The sequence below is a fragment of the Microcebus murinus genome, chromosome 9, assembly GCF_040939455.1.
Source record: "Microcebus murinus isolate Inina chromosome 9, M.murinus_Inina_mat1.0, whole genome shotgun sequence".
NCBI classification, from domain to species: domain Eukaryota; kingdom Metazoa; phylum Chordata; class Mammalia; order Primates; family Cheirogaleidae; genus Microcebus; species Microcebus murinus.
The window spans coordinates 16699298-16716325 of NC_134112.1; the positions used below are offsets into that span (position 1 = coordinate 16699298).

At 42.1% G+C, this 17028-nt stretch overlaps 1 protein-coding gene across 6 annotated transcripts in view; it reads left to right on the forward strand.

Moving 5' to 3' along the window:
* ELMO1 (engulfment and cell motility 1) overlaps window positions 1-17028 on the forward strand; it is a 504832-nt gene that overhangs the window by 283958 nt on the left and 203846 nt on the right. For all 6 annotated transcript variants that reach the window (XM_012777572.2, XM_076006306.1, XM_012777576.3 and 3 more), the window contains one exon: window positions 5116-5224. In XM_012777572.2, the coding sequence (XP_012633026.1) occupies window positions 5116-5224 (109 nt within the window). The remainder of the gene's footprint in view (window positions 1-5115; window positions 5225-17028) is intronic.

Consider the following 17028-nt stretch of genomic DNA (forward strand, 5'->3'; position numbering starts at 1 on the left):
CGTCCTGTCTCCCTCCTGCCTGACGCCCGATGAATGCGGCTTGCATACGTGCACTTACGTGTTGTTCAGTTAGTGCCAGTTGATCATAGCTTTGTTACCGTCGTATGTTTCATCCTGTCCTTTTTCAGTCCCATCGGTTACCAAGCATGTGTTCTGTGCCGTCAGGCCACCTAAGTTCCCATGCTGGGTCTATTTATGTCTGTGCTGTGTGACCTGGAACCAATTACATGTCTCTTTGCCTCGGTTTCCCCATCTGTAAAGTGAGATAGAGTAGTATTTCTGCCATGTGTTATGACACGTTCGTGGAATGAGACAATCATTACAAAGCCTTCAGAACAAGGCCTGGGAGATAAACGCTGTCTATAAACATTAGCTGCTGTTTATCTTTTGCTGCCATTCTTCCTTCATCCCTAAAGCCTTTTTCTTTTGGGTTTATTTGCTTTGGGGCCTCACTTCCCACACAGGTGGATCCTGTGGACTAGCAGCCTGTGATTCTGATTCGTTCCAATTTGTTTCCCTGCTTTGCATACTTTATAATTTTAGTGTTCTTTTTCTGCCCATTTAAAATCATCATATTAGGGCTTTGGCATGTTTGTTTAATGCCATGGACTTGCTTAAAATTCATGATCACAGTTAACCTTTTGTGCAGCCCCCGTGAGGCAGCTCAGTGTAGTTTCTGATGCTTGTCTGTGGTTTTCCTGGGCTTGGTCGTCCCCATAACTGGTACTAAGGGGGAACATAGGGGAGGTGACTCCCTGTGGCTCTCAATCTCTGTGAGAGGAAGCAAAACTGGACTTATTCTTGGACCTTGGAATAGGTCTTGGGTCCTGGTGATGGGATCTAAGGACTAAACTTTGTTCTGGTGTGCTTCCTAATTCTCTTAATAAAGAAATTGACTCCTTTGTTGGAGTGTGGGGGACTTCATTGATATAGATAAGGTTTTTGTTTGTTTATTCCTTGGTTTAACATGGGAGAAGATTGGCATTTCTCGCTAGTGGGTCAGGAGACAGGCTTGTGAGGTTGAGAAGGGCTCCGAGGATGGGTGTCCTTCAGTGGCTGGAACTACTGAGTGTGGGGACTTCGTTCCCAGAAGCATCATGCCATGCACGACTTGTTTCTCGGGGTCCTTGCTCATTCTCCATGCGCGTACCCTGTGATCCCGTGGGAGAGTCCTGCTTGAACACGCGCACATGGGACTTCCTGTCTTGCATTTCCGGTGTGAGTAGATGAGGACGTTACTTTATCTCTGTGCCTCTCGTGCTAAAACAACGAGAAGGCCTCTGGCTCACTTCTGTATGTCCGCAGAGGCCCGTCATCCGAGAGCCAGTCTCGCTGCAGTCATGATTTTGGTTTAGCTGCTGGTAAAAGTGTTGCGTGACATGTTGGCCCAGGAACAGGAAGCGAGAGGGCAATAAAGGGATCGTAAACACTGACTCTCTGAAGTCAGTTTTAGGCACTTTGCCTTTGTTATGTGACTGGATATGCACGGCAGTCCCATGAAGTGAGTTTTACGTGACGCCTGTGTAGCTCGCAGAGAGGTGCGATGCCTTGTGAAAGTCTGCGCTAGTCAGTGGCGGCTTTGCCCGGGGCCTGCACGTCGCCAGTGCTTCTCGTAGCAGTGCTGCGTCAGAATCAAGGCAGCGCCGACAGCGACGGCCCCTTCCCTTTGGAGAGGACACAGTACGACCTCACACGCTGCCCTCAGTGTGGCCTCTAGGAGACCACTGTACCTCACCTGGCCCTAGGTGAGAGTCGAAGCAACATGAGAAAGGTTCAGAGAGGAAGAGAAGCCTCCACAAAGGAGAAGGCAGGGAAGAAGCCCTCGGGGCTTGCTCAGCACTGGCTGTGGGAGACGCAGCATGGGGTGGACTCGCCCCCCCGGGGGGAAAGCTTCAGCACAATGGGGGAGACTGTGTCAGAGACATCCAGCTGGATGTAGACAGCAATGCGATGCTGAGGCAGAGGGAGAGAGGGCCAGAGAAGGGATGGATGCTCCAGTGTGGCCGGCGGCTGGCATTGTGCTCAGCTCGTAATGGTCATGCCCGAGCCAGACAGGCTCCTAGTCTGCACAACTAGAGAACAACAGGAAACACAGGGCGTTCAGAGGGGAGCCTGGGAGTTATGGAAATGAAGTCAGGGGACAATCCACAGAAGCTTTGGTCATTCACCCTGAGGAACTGATACTGATCTTCAGAGGATAAATGAGATGAGAGAGAACCTTATAGCTTATCTAGGAGGGGCTGGGATGGATAGACCCACTTCAGTGAGACAGAGGAAATGATAAAAAATTCCCTGAGCCTCTTTAGACCTGAAATCCATTGAGTTTCATGGTACCATGTGTGTGAAGCCAATTTGTAAGCTATAGAGGGGCAGGGGGAGATTTGGTAATTGAAGACCTTAAAAACTGAACTCCAGGACCGGCTCTTGGGATCTAAGTAAGTCACCTCTACCTTTTGTTTCAACATTCTTAAGATAATAATGATACCTGCCTTAACAGTCTTGTAGACTTATTGGGAATCAATTGATAGATAATATGTAAATATACCCTGTAAACTATAACGCATTTTATAAAATATACTTACTATTGCACCAGATATCTGGTGTTTTGTTTTTTATAAGACACACAAAGAATTAAAACTTCTTTTGGCTTATGACGTATACTAGGATGAGTCCTAATAGCAGATTTTAGAACTACATTGTGGTTTCTGTTCTGGTACATTTGCTCTTAAAACTGAGGAGTAAGAGGAAATAAAGATGAAAGAAATATGCCTAGATATTTCCAAATGGAGCTTTTCAAAATGCCTTGGGTAGACATGGTTAATATCAGAATATTGGAATTGAATGTAGAAATATCAGTGTGTTAAAAAAAAGCTACTCTCTAGTTTAAGAATTATCTCTCACTATAGTAATATCTAATTAGTAATATTCATAATCACAGTCTTTTCTAAAATATTTCTGTAAGAATGTTGCTGTTAAAATTTATACCAGTAGCTTTACATATTCCTATCTGCCTTGAAAACAGAAATCAGTCCAGAAGGAGGGTTTATTTTTCTTTAGGTAGGTAAATATGATAAGATAGATGGTGCATTAAAAAATAAAGAGAAGGGCTCCTCCAAGCTGATTTACATATTGATTACTTAAATTACTACTTAATTTAGTGCCTGCTAATAAACTGTGCCTGGGAAATGTTTCCCAAACATTTATTGGCTGCAGTATTTCTACCTACAGTGTATGCAGATCACATCCTTGTTAAATATTGATGCGCTCATGAAATGTTAATAGAATGTTAATGTGAAATACAAGGGAATGTGATCGCTGGGAGCTGGGAGCCTCTGAAAACTACCTGTCTCCTGTCTTTTCTTTATGTTCTGCCTTCTCGCTTTGTGGGGATTTTTTTTGTGGTTTTTTTTTTTTTACAGCTCATTTCCTCCTCATCAAGAGATCTACATTTGCTCTCTGATCTGGCTGTCTCAGATACAAAATTTTTAAAAGAGAAATAAGATTCAGTGATTGATGGGAATTTACTTGTCCTCCTGCTCTCTGGAAATGGGATTTATGGTTGGAACCAGAAAGGGTTCCTTTAAAATAGGAGAATGATTCAGGCTTAGAGTCGAATGAGACTCTGTCCTCTGTAGACTGCGTTGGGTGTGCTGTGTGGAGGCCAGCACACTTCCCTGCTCTCCTTGAGGGGCTTTGACCTTGATCCCTCTGCCTGTAATGTTCTTTCTCACTGACCTTGACATAGCAGGCTCCTTCTCAGGCTTTGATTCTCGACAGTCTGAGGCCCTTTCTTGAGCACCTGGTTATCTAAAGTTTCTTCTCAAGCCTTTCCTGTTACTTTTCGTCACTCAACTTGGGATGTCCTGTAACTACCTCTTTTGTTTTTATTTGTCTCCTTCAATTAGAATGAATGAATACTCAGGGCCCTTGTCTACCTTGTTCTCCATTTGATAAGGTCCAGCCGTCTTCATGGTCAATAATAGGTGCTCAATGAATATTGTTGATGAAGTGAATAAAAAAACACCCATCCCTGCCACCAAAGAATTCGTAGACAAGGGGGTAAACAGAGCAATAAGTCAGTGCACGGGATCATTGTGGATGCACCTGCGGGTCGAGCATTCAAAGTGGTATAGCTATGGAGGAGATACCAGCCAACTCTTACTGGGGAAGAGTTTTGGAGGCAGGTTTGGGCATGGATAAACTGCTTGTTTTGTGAGATAAACGGTCTCCTCAGGTAGGAATTGGAAGATTAGTAACTTTGGAGTTTTATTATTTTGTTTAATCTATGCATAGAATGGAACCCAGAGTTACAAGTGATAGGAGCCTCTTAAACTAGCTTAAGAAAAGAGGAGAATTGATTCTAGGGCAAAAGGATTTTCAGAGGAAGGACTGAGCAAACCAACCATAGATACAGGGAAATAGCTGTGCTACAGGAACAAGTGGAGCCCATGACTCAAATGCTTCTAGGGCTCTCATTGTCTCTCCTCTCCGTTTTCCTTTGCATTTTGGCTTCATTTGCTTGGTTTGCAGGCCAACTCCCAGGGAACTCCTGAGCACACACCTTCAGGGTACCATCAACATAGTTGGGCCAATTTTTCCCATTTAGTACGAGAAGTCTCAGGGAAGGACTCTGATTGGTCCAGTTTGTGTCACATGTTTTCCTGGTATGGTTTAGTCAACTGATGCCTGCGGGTGAGATTTTGTAAGAACATGGAAACTTGTTTGGAAAATACTCTACTGAAATTCGGGAGTCCAAGTCACAGGAGACTACTCCTGAGAAAGGAAGATAGGACTGGGAGGACAAGACAGCAATTTGGTCACTTAAGTAAAAAGTCGTTATGGTACCATTCTAGAAAACTCTTCACAGGCACTTTTGTGTTAATGGAAACCAACAAACGAAATATCCTCTTACAGGGTCAGAGGGTTGTCAGAAATTTAGAAAAAGTGAGAATTTCGGGTCCTGTATACTTTGGGTACTATTTTGTCCTGACCCCAAGAATCTTAGTTTGGGGATCTGGAGTGGATCTCTTTAATCCTCTGTTGAAATGGAGCCAGCATTCTCGATGTTTTCAGGAACTGAATTCCTTTTCTGATCTACTCTCTTTCCCATTGCAGATTGTGCTTGAGAACAGTAGCCGAGAAGACAAGCATGAATGTCCCTTTGGCCGAAGCAGTATAGAGCTGACCAAGATGCTGTGTGAGATCTTGAAAGTGGGCGAGTTGCGTAAGTACACTTGTTTCCCACACGAGTGTGAAGCATGGCAGAGACCCAGCTTCCAGGGCTGGGCCCCTGACTGTACAAGGAAGTCCCAGGGGGCTGAGTTCTCGTGATCATTTCTGTGGATTGATTATTCATTGGCTGAGGTTCACAGTATACGTATTTTTGCATGTCTGTTCTGGAAATAAATGTTATCAAAACCTACAGGAATAGAGAAATGTGCAGGTATTATGGCTGAGTTGCAAATATTATGAAAATGAGTACATATAAAAACAGCCTTGCCTCTATTTAGGAAAAAGAGTCATGGGTTTCTTTTTCTAAAATTCCAGTTTATTACCTACCAGTGGATCATTTTCTTTCTTTCAAAGTGATTTTTCTTTATGAAGAAAAATTGAATACTTTAATGAAATTCTCTTGCTCCCAGTGTTTCTGTTGTTTGGAACACTTTCTCTAAGAAAGAAGAAATTATTAAAGAAAATGAGTAGCTGAAAATGAAAAATGTGGTTAGTGATATGCTTATTGCTCTTGTTTTCTACTTATATCACACAATTTATGAAAGGATATCCAGGAAAAGAAAGGATTGTAATTTTCTTGCCTTTTGCTCACTGGCGTAATTTGGCTTTAACCTGTGAAGGTGGATGTGATTTAACCTGCCCCCATTATCATTGTCGACGTTGAGTCTCCTTAAACCAGCTGGCTTCCACACATATTTATATGTGTGCCAGTAGGCACACATATAAATCTTCCCTCTTCGGCTTAATAATATGAGAACCAGAGAAGACTGTTTATGCCAGAAAAATGTTGGGGTGTTTTGTATTATTGTGAAAGCATAAATATTCAGTTCCTTGCTTGGGAGCTTAAAATAATGATCTGAAATGATTAATGGGAAGGAATGCAATGATTAAATTGGAAAGGGGGTTATGTGTTACTTACAGTATGTGGCTGACTACAGGTACTGCTGAGATAAACTGGAAAATTTAATACTTAGTAAGAAAAAAAAAACTAAGAATTTGAGCCTGTCTGACCAAGCAGGAGACTTTATCATCTTCCAGTGAGGGCAGGGAGCAGAAAGCAGCTATGAAAGTTCGTTACTTCTTAGCCCCAATCTGGGCATTTTTGCATTGAACAGTGGCAAACTAACCTGAGAAATTTCTGCATTGACCCACTCTGGTTTACAGCTCACCAAATGTTAAGATTTCAGTTTATGTGGATCCTTGACTTGAGTTATTCTTCCTACTTCCTAATTAGGCTAACTTGTTGAAATTTCAATCTGCAGCTTCGCTTATTGTTTATTCAGCTTAAGGGTGTAAATCCTAAATCAAACAAATCCTACTGAACTTCTCCATCTGATAACTGTGACTATTTCATGTTTCTCTCAGTTTCTTGGGAGAAACTGTTAAAAGCCTCTGGCTCTGGCTGAAAGGCACGTCAAGACCATCCAAGAGTTTTTGTCAGCTGGAGAGCAGTGGTGTTCCGCTAGGCTGGTGTTTCTGTGCCCGAGTTTTGCCCTCACACTGCCCTTCCCTCGTCCCCTCTGCTTCCATCCTCCCAACGACGTGCTCTGGCTGTTTGCTCTCTTCTTGATGGCAGCAGAAAACGCACTCTCTGGTGCTATGACATGCCCCTCCCAGCTCTCTGCTCTTCTCCCTTGTTGCCCAGCGGTCATGTGTGTATCCTGCTAAAAGGTAACACGGAGAAGTGACATGGTGACATGGCGTGGGAGAAGGAGAGTGGGAGAAAGGGGAACTGGGTCTAGCTCTGCTGGGTAGGCCTTTCGTGTCCCTGGGTAAACGACTCGCAAACTGCACTGCGCTCTTCCACCCCCACGTTCTTCCCAGAGTAGAATATCCAGAAATGGAGTGGTAGTGTTTGGGGTGATGACTTGAGTGGCTGTGTTCATTCCGTGGCTGAATTGCAGTGAGAGCAGTGCGAGGCGCCCCTTAGGGACGGTTTATGGTCAGCCTGTGGGGACTAACTTGGAGAGATGGCCCAGTTCCAGGGTGGGTGCAGGCAGGGTAAACGTGGACCTGAAGTGGCCTGGCCTCCGGTCAGTGGGACCCCATGTGGTGGGCAGTAGGGAAGCGGGGCGGTGGGTGTCTGCTCCTCGCTTGGGAATGGGGTGGGTACAGACCAGGGGCCGAGGCATGACTTCTGGCAGGTGTAGCGCAGCCTCCCAGCCTTTTGAGGACCTGGTAGTTAGTCTAGGGACCAGGACAGAGGCCCACACCTGTGGGCTGAAATAACAGAGTAGAGCTGAAGGAAAATATTAATGCCCAGTGGGTCCCCTGGAGGTGCCACAGATGCTCTTCTTGCACTGTAGACTACTCCAACTCCCTCCTTCTGTTGGGGAGGAGAGAAGAGTCGCAGCATTCTACCACAGCTCGCTCAGGCCTGGTCACACCTGGTTTCTGCAGCCAGACTGGGCTTGGACAGCTGGGGCCTGGCATTGTCAGGGCAGTTTCCCTTCATCTGAGATGACAAATGCATTTATTCATTTGTTCAATAACAATCTACAGAGTACTTACAACATGCCAGCATCTGTGAGGGACACTGCAGGTACAAAGGTGAACCAGATATGGCCCTGTCCCCAGGGCTTCAGAGAGCTTCTTATATTTCAGAAACCAGAAGAAACAGCTGGGACTGATACTTTTTCCTATGAGTTATGTCATTATATTCTTTAATATTAATATATGCCCATCATCTGTTCTGCAGCATAATTTTCCCAAATTCTCGGTAGATTTGATTTTAACCTGTTGCTCACCATCATCTGCAATTCAGGACATTTTTCAAGGCTTACAAAACTTTCACGTTTCTGAAGCCTACATGCCTAAATGAGTTGTTTTCTGCTCATAAAATATTAAAGGATTGCTGTATTCTGATTGAATGCTAGGCGTCAAATGATAAAACACCCTGTGGAAAGAGGAAAATTGCTTTTTAATGGATTGTCTTTTGCCCATTGCCATATTAAATAAGTTACTAATATGCAAAACAAATCTGAACGCATCTTTATGTTGAAGGAGATATCTGTTTTTCTTCTGAGGAAAATCAGTTTCACACACAAATCCATCTTCCCTTGGTTTGTGTATATCTGTGTTTCTGCATTCCTAAGTTTGTCATTCTAAGCACTTCTCAGACTTGTGTTAATAATTGCCCTTGAAGACCGTGGTCACTCTAATTCTACAAGCAAGTGCTGAGACCAAAACAGTACCCAATTAAAAATCTAACTGGTTGAATAAAAAGGATGTTTACAAAAGTAGAAAGGTTTAATTTTCTAGAAATGGTTTCTCTTTTTTATATTTAATTTTAGGTCTCTTGAGGAAACCCATTTCTGAAATACCAATTATATCGGTGTCTAAAGCAAACATATTAATGTTCAATTAATTACTGATACCAAATATTTACGTGCAGTTGTTTTTAGCTTCCTTTAAGGAAAAAAAAAAGCACAATTTTTCTGCTTTCCAATTATTGACACTGCAAGAAGCAAATGTTACCTCTAATAGCATAGTCTTAAATAATGTCTATTTATATTCTCAGAGTACTTTATCAAGTTATTCAGTTGAAGTCTGTAATACCTCTAGGAGTTAATCAAGACCAATAGCATTTACATTTATTAATTAAGGGAAGGCTTATACCTATTGCATATTTTCTAGTGTCACTCAGCTCAAACTGGAGTTAAGGATACCCAAAGAAGGACAGCATAGAAAGAGGCAGGGAAGCGGAGTGGTTGCGTTTGGGCATCTTTGACTCACAGCTCAGCCACTAATTGGTTGCCCTGGGGATGTTTCTTACTAGTCTGAGCTTCTGGTTCCATATCTATAAAATAAAGATAATATGTGCTACACACATTTGATAGGAGGCTTAAATGAGATAATAGATGTTGTCCTAGTTGGAAAGAAGGGTAGTTTTTTTGCAAGTGATAGAACCCCACTTTGTATGACCAAACTGCTGGTTCATTGAGGTGGAGAAGGTTCTCTGCCTTAAGTGGCAGCTGGAACCAGTACCTGGGGCAATGCCCCTTGTTTTTTCACTCTCTACATATTGGGTAAAAGTATGATTTTTAACCTGCTTTCTCCATGAGGCTCTTTTGTGAAGAGAGCACATGTTTTCTCTTAGTTTCAATTTTAAAAATCTCAAAGAAGAATACTTGTGGACCTGGCTGTAATCACATCTGCTCATAAGGTGGGCAGTATAATTGGCAGCCCCAGTTAGAAGAACAAGAGTGACAAAGAGAGAGGAGCAAGTCTTCAAAAAAAGAGGCATATTTGGGTGCATGGGGTCAGTAAGGATGGAGGGGGGGGGAGGCCTTGCAGAAGAAGGGAGGCACAGCACAGACAAATCCAGAGATGCCCATTACACGTGTGAAGTCCGTAAGGAGATGTCTCCCTCCTAACTGGAGAGAAAAAAATGGTCATTATTGTTTTTGTTATTAAAGCCCTTGTTCCAAAAGAAATAATAAATTATTGATGAACACAAGGAAAACTTGATCTCTGGTACCATTAAGTTAATTACTTATCTTTTGAATATGTAGCACCTTACCCAATTATATTTTAATGTCAGGTAAAACTAGGATATTTCTTTTTCTCGCTCATTAACTAATTCATTTAATAACCAGAAGGCTCCTTCTCTACGAGTCAGGATCTTACTAATCACTGATGACTTGGATTTAGAACACAGTCTCCATCCTCAAGCAGCTCACATGCTAATTTATGTTATGCATAACATAAATAAATGATTATAACACACTTCGTCATTGGTAACGGTATGTTTAAGTCATGTTGATGTCTCTAAGAATCAGTGTTTGGTTCTTTCTGTTTGTGAAGAGCCAGGAAAGGCTGGAAAGGAGAGTCTTGGAAGGTGTGATAGAGAAGAAGTGATACTTGCAGACTAGAATAACCAGGCAGGCATGGCTGTGTGGATGGTCAGTAGCAGCTGTCAAAAATACCACGCAGTGAGAAGCTATAGGTGAAAAGACCTGGAGGTTCAGAGAATTTTAGTTCTATGCAGCTAAAGCAGAGGGTTTGAGGGAGTAGGCAAGTGCAGGAGTTGCTGTTGGGGGAAGCAGAGGTTAGATCATAAGTATTTGCCATGCAGAGGAGTTTGGACTTCACCTTACAGGCGGTGGAAGTCAACAGAAGGATTTTAATAAGAAGAAATACCCTAGTCATGGGCATAAAACTCTAGAAGTAGGTTGTGTCTTCCGGGTGTGATAGGGACTTCTGAGCATGACTGAGTACAGGCTTACCCCAGCCCCAGCCTGATAATGCAACAATTAGGACGATTCCAGCTGCAACTAAGAGAAATTCCAACTTAGAATGGCCAGAGCAAGAAGAACATTAACTACCTGAGTCCAGAGTTGAGTAGGTCTTAGGGCTGGTGAGCTTAACTGTGTAGTGGTGGCATCAAGGACTCACTTCTTTGCATCTTTCTGTTCTGTTTCTGGTAGCAAAACAGTGGCCACCTTCACATGGTCAGAGGAGCAGGAGGCCATCTCTTCAAGTGGGTCTGTTTTAGGTGTGTGGACATGTTTCCAGAAGCTTCAGCAAACCTTCTCTCAGATCTCATTGGCTGATGTCATGGCCTGTGCTTGTGCCTAACCAACCCAGTCATTGATAAGGAATGGGACTGTCTGGGCGTCACACCAATCATGATCTACTCCCTAGACCAGAGGTGAAACCAGCCTCCCCTGAGTAATGACCACAAGATGTTAGATAGCCAAAGAAAATTAGAGTTCTGTTAAGATGGGGAGAAATAATTACTTGAAACCCTTCATTCTGTCTCTTTATTTTAAAAATTCTTTTCTGCATTTTTTTCTTCCTGATGCAGAAAACTATAACAAATTGAAGTCAGATTACAGCCCTCTGTCATTTTGTCTTTATCGAGAATTAGGGAAATGCACTAATGTCTTTTTTTAATGTAGCGATATCAAAGGTTGCAGAAAAATGGAAATTGAGGTTCGATTATAATGCATTTCTTCTTTCATCACTAAGATGCTAGGACTCCACGACATTACTTTCCTTTTAGCAAATGGGTGTTTCCATTTCCTCAATTATGCTATTGTGTGGGGGTGACTCTCAGGTATGCTTTGAAGGGCACAATGGACTTACATTGTGATGGAAGCCTGCATGTTTCTCTGAAATAGTTTTGCCATCTTCCCCTGTTTGGCCGTTTATAATTAGATGAATTTTTAATAACTGATCTCTGTTTTTTAAAAAAGTGAGAAAGAAACCTACATTGCATACTATAAAAATGTTCACCATTTCTCTACTTTGTCTTTCTGTGGCAATATTTATTATAACACACCAGCGGTGCTGAGTGGAGCACCTTGTATAATTTATCACCCCGACACCTCTGCCTTAGCAAGTAAAAATAACACAGATGAGCACTCTGAAGGACTCTTTGGAGTGCAGCAGCAATTAGAATAGACACTTAACTCTGGGACATTGGTGTTTTCGTACATTGAGAAGTGCCATCCATCACTCCCATGCTTAGGCAGGACATCATGGCTAAAGAAAACTCAAGAAAATTAGCTTTTAACAATTAAACCTATTAAGGACCTTTTTTCTCCTAAGACCAGCTTGGATGCTTGCTCCATGGAAAGCCGAAGATTCCTGGATCTTGATTCCACCTTGAATTTTTATATTCTACTTCTGTTTTCATATTCTGTTTCAACCTTAAGTTTAAAGTGAAATAAAACAAAACAAATGTTCTAAATTTAGCTTGAGAAAGTTGCGTCCACTTTGGGCCCTAATTAAAATGGTCATTGGAGAGAGTATAAAAGGCATCGGTAGCAGGATTTATAATAGTGTTCTCACAAGGAAAGAGGGCTTCACGTAAGATTCTTGCCTTCAGAATCAGATGTGTGGTAGGCACGGTTGATGTGAGGACTTTTATCACAATTGTTACCCTTAGTTTTGCTTCTTAGTCTTCCCATATGGAGAAATCATCATCATCATCATTTTCATCTGATGTCAGGTGAGGAAATGTGAATTAAAGTGCTTTGTCAACTGTAAAATGCTCTATTCATGGAAGAAACATGAATAGAGAATACATCACTCAATACATACAGACTTAGAGATACCAAGATGTCGCAAAACTAACTATTTCTGTGCGTTTAGTGGCTGTCTTAAGAATTTGCAGTTCTGTGGTGGTTTCTTCACGTTCCAGCAGGCGGTACTTACAGTAGATACTTCTGGAATTGCAATAAACGTTTTATCTCCATGTAAGTGATCGTGGAAAGGAATTAAACTTGGCAGTTTAAAAGGCGATGACATCAAGTACATCTCAATTTTATAAACGGATGAAAATAATTTATATTTATTCTAGAAATTTTTAGGATTTACTCCTTTTTACATGATTTCTGAAAAGGTACGTTAGATGGAGCCAGCCAGCATCTATTGCTGCGTTCTCCTAGGGGGAGGAAGTTACAGATTGAGAGGTGAGCCTGGCAGATTTGCCCACCCTCATAGTGAAGAGAGATACAGGCCTGTGAAAAGGCATAGTCTCCCTTGTCTTCTCCTTCTGCCTCGTAGAAATATTTTTCCTTCCTGTTCATCTCAAACGTCAGGTTTGGGTAGCTGCAGGCCCACTGTGGGGGAGATCACACCCCTTCAAAACTCCTTTAGCACTTTATCAGTGTCTCTTTTGTTATACGTTCTACTGCTTATTAATACTTACTCTTTTTTGTTTCTTCTTCTTTAATTCCTGGCCCTCTTTTCCCTAAAAGTTGAAGTGGTTTTAAAGATGACATTTTTAAAAAGGTGAAAACAAGGGCAAATAAAACATAAAGTGAAAAATATGGATGTCGAGTGTTTGCAAAGTGTGTTATAAAAACCTTTGCGTTTGCCAGTGGTGGATCCTGAATTTGGCTCAAATATTCATTTGTCCCAAGGAAGCATGAGGAGCCCCGAAATAGGAAATAGGTCAGTGCTCCAGCTCACATAAATAAGCTCAGTGTGAAAATCCAAATGCTAATTTCAATTTCAACCCAGTGGATGCTAAAATACAACAGTATTTGACAACATTTAATGTCATGTGTTAAAGATGATGGAATAGGACACATTCTTATTATCATTTAAAGAAAAAAAAAGACCTACTAAAAAGGAACAAGCCAACATTATCCTTAAAACGGGGATACCAAAATAGCTTTCCCATTAAAAACTGGAACTAGAGTGGGATGTTACAGCGTGCTAATATTCAGCATTATTATTTCTCCTTGATCTACTGTAAAAGATCCCAAAAATAGAAGTAGAGTTCATTGATAGAAACAAAGAATTTTAAATTGCAGACAATAAGAGTTTCAATTTAGAAATCCCTGAAGAAGCAAAGGACAAGCTGTTAGAATCAATGTAATTTAGAAGGATAGCTAGACAGCAGATAAACAGAACATAGTAGATTTTCCATGTCAGAAGTAATTAGTTCATTACAAAATGGAAAAACTAAAAGATTATTTTGGCAGTGGCAATGAAAATGTAAACTGCTTTAGAGTCTTTATTTCTATGGGATTCCAATGCAAAAAATCTTGGACTTAGGTGAAGAAAACTATAAAACTTTACTAAAATATACAATAAAAGTTTGAAATAAATAAATAAGCAAAAATGCTTTATTCTTGGTAGGAAAACATGAATATTGTGAAAAAAAAAGAGTGTACAGGCTCTTATCTCATCCCAAAGTACCAGTGGGAATGGGGGGGGGGTTGTCACAGAATGATTCTAGGGTTCATTTGAATGAATAAGGAGGTGAGAATTGGTGAGGAAGAATTGATAAAGAATAGCAATGAAAAAAGAATGGAAATAAAAATATATTTTTTATAACCGCACCCCCACCCCCTGAAAGTCCAAAGAACTCATTCACAGGGCCACAGATCTCCTGGTTCACCTATTGTTGTGTTGACATTTTGCCACATTTGTTTTATCATTCCCTGTCTTTCTTTCTTTTCACACACTACACACACATTCACATGTATTGTTATGAAATTAGGAAAATTATGTGTTTTCTTATAGCCAAAAAAAAATGTTCTTAAAAATATAATTTGAAGAATTATTCAAAATAAAAGTATTTAAAATCGGGTCTAGCTCTGGCCTCTTGTCTCTTTGAAAAAGCTAAAGGTGCTGGAGCCCCGCCCGCCCGGCAGGAGGCGCCCCCAGAGCCCTGCAGAGAAGGAAGGGGCTCTGTGCTGCTACCAGATTAGGCCTCACGGTGGAAGCGGTGTCTGCAGGCCGGCTCAGCGCCCCTGCTGGCCCGTGGAGGTCTGGGAGAGGACCACTGCTGCCTGAGTTCCCCCAGAGCAGGTCAGAGGTGTCACTCACAGGCCCTTTCTTGGATGGAACTTATATCTACATTCCCTTCTGGTCTTTTCCAACGCTGTGAGTGTGGCTTGCCTAAAATGCAGTGGTTGGTTATGTACGTGAGCAACTATGGATTCAGAACACGTAGCTTCTTATAGAAGGAGAAACATCATAAAAGAAAATCATAAAAGTAACAGGATTCTAGTCGATGAAGGAGGCTGTTTGCATGGATAGCATCATCACGCCTCATCTGTAAAATCAATCTAGTATTAAAGTTGTTTGTCTCGCTTCAAAAGTGTAAAGTGCAAAACCTGTCTTTCCCTAGTCCTGGAGATGCCAATCTCTTCTAAGCCCTGGGCTTGGACCTGTGGGCTATTTTTCCCCAGAGCAGTAATCACCACCATCAGCATTTATTGTGGGATCATGATGGACCAGTCCATGGCCTCAAAAGTCCTCATAAGTTGCAAAAGTAGAGTATTAATATGAGCAGAGTGCTAGAAGATTCAAATAGATGATAAATTAGGCTAACATCACAAAAAGAAAGTGATCAAAACAACAGAAATCAGGATATCAAACTTCACTGCAATAGTGATGCAATGCTAACCTGTGAAGTTTTTAAAATTAAAATATAACATGAGCAAAACAAATAGAAAAAAAAAAAACAAAAAAACGGAAGCATACCCAACAACCAAAGTCATCAACACACTTTTATCAGACACTGTGTCTTCCCATAGTGTCAGTGTTTTTCCCAGACAGTCCCCAGTGGTTGGGGGAACAGCAAAGGACCGAAAGCTCAGGAATGCCTTTTACTTCTTATTCTTAACCTGGGGCCTTCGAATGTAGAGATTTACCTGGCGGTAGAGGTAGATTAAGAGGTGGATGCCAATCTGGTGTCCCAGCGCTGGGCATTTGAGCTCCAAACAAAACTGCATGCTGATTTAAAGATAAGGAGAAAGAATTTAGATACACACACAAAAAAGGCCACTGTATGTATTGGATGGTTTCTATATAGCTGGCAATTCCTGGAGGTCATACTAAGCACACGTTACCTCTGTTAACCCTTACAGCACCTTCACTTACAAATGAGGACCTTGAGACACAGGGAGAGGTTAAGTAGACTGAGGTGATGCAGACATCTGATGCAGTTAATTGCTAGCTATTGTTAACAAGATGCTCTTGCGCTGTTTGCTCCTAGTTTGCTCCTAGCTATGGTGCAATGCCATCACCCACTGCTATCCTGTTTTATAAATGTCCTGTCTTCCTTACAGACTGTAAGCTCCTTGAGGACTAGACTCACAGTGAATTCATCTTCCATCCTAACCTCTAGTCCAGTGTTCTCAGTACAGTCTGCATTTAATAGGCATTTGTTGGGTGAATAGATTAGGTTTCTATTTGCTTCAGCGTCAGCTCCAAAAAATATTTTTTAGACATCGCTAAATTTTTTATGTATTTTGTGTTTTACCCTGAAACCTCTCACATGGCTTTCTTTTTCCTTCTAAAATAAGTGAGAATGAGTTATACAAAAGGGCTTCTCTTCACGCCCTCCCTCTCCCCCTCCTCCTCAGGGTAATTTGGTTGAGAAGGCCCACTGAGTCCAAATTTGAATTAGAAAATATCAACACTACAGTATGTTCCCCCAAGAGGAAAAAAAAATGATCTATTTTCAATCTTGTGTTTCAGAACACACAGCTGTGTGACTTCCTAATTCATTATATCCCCAACTGCCTCCAGACCGCTCTCTGTTTGCTTCTTTTTCCTACCCACCCCCCTTCTCCACGGGAAATGGGTCTGACTTCAACCAGCCTGCAGTTTGGTCTCTGGTCTGGGCAGGACTCCAGCGCGGACTCAGAGGGGCCAGCAAAAACAGGCCTTCTCCAAAGACACCTCCTCTCCCAGCAGGTGCCCCCGCCCACCAGGACTCGAAGGGCTCCAGGTCCCCTGGGAGAGCAGCCGGAGGCTCCTCGCAGGTCAGGTCAGTACCAGCTGCCTGTCTCCGCGCAGTGAGCTCACTCCCCGCCTCCCAGGTGGCGTCTCTGGTCTGTGTGTAGGGCGCAGGACACGGTTCTGGATCCCCGCACACACTCAAGCCGGATGCGGCTTCCCTCAATTTGGCTTTCCAAGGGTTTTGGTCACAAGAACAGATCACAGCTGTGGCCTGAGCATCTTTAGAAATGTGAATCATATCCCCCACCCCCACCCCGAAGAAGCTATTTTGAGCTTTATAATTACATATTTCCATGTTGTTTTTTATAGAGTGAGAATGACTTGCAGTTTTTAAAAAATGGAAGTCCGCTGGTTTCTTTGCTCTTCTGTCTTGTGTAACTTAGTCCAGTGATTCCTGAACTTGGCTGTGCATCAGATTCCCTTAGGAGAGCTTCCATGGAATGCAGATTCCTGTAGGGAAATCCAGAAATTTACATGTTTAATAAACTTTCCAAATGATTCCTGAGCAGCCTGACTGGCCCCTCCCAAGTTTGGACCTACCCTCTCGTAGTAATTTAGATCATGGTGAAGTGGATACCGTTA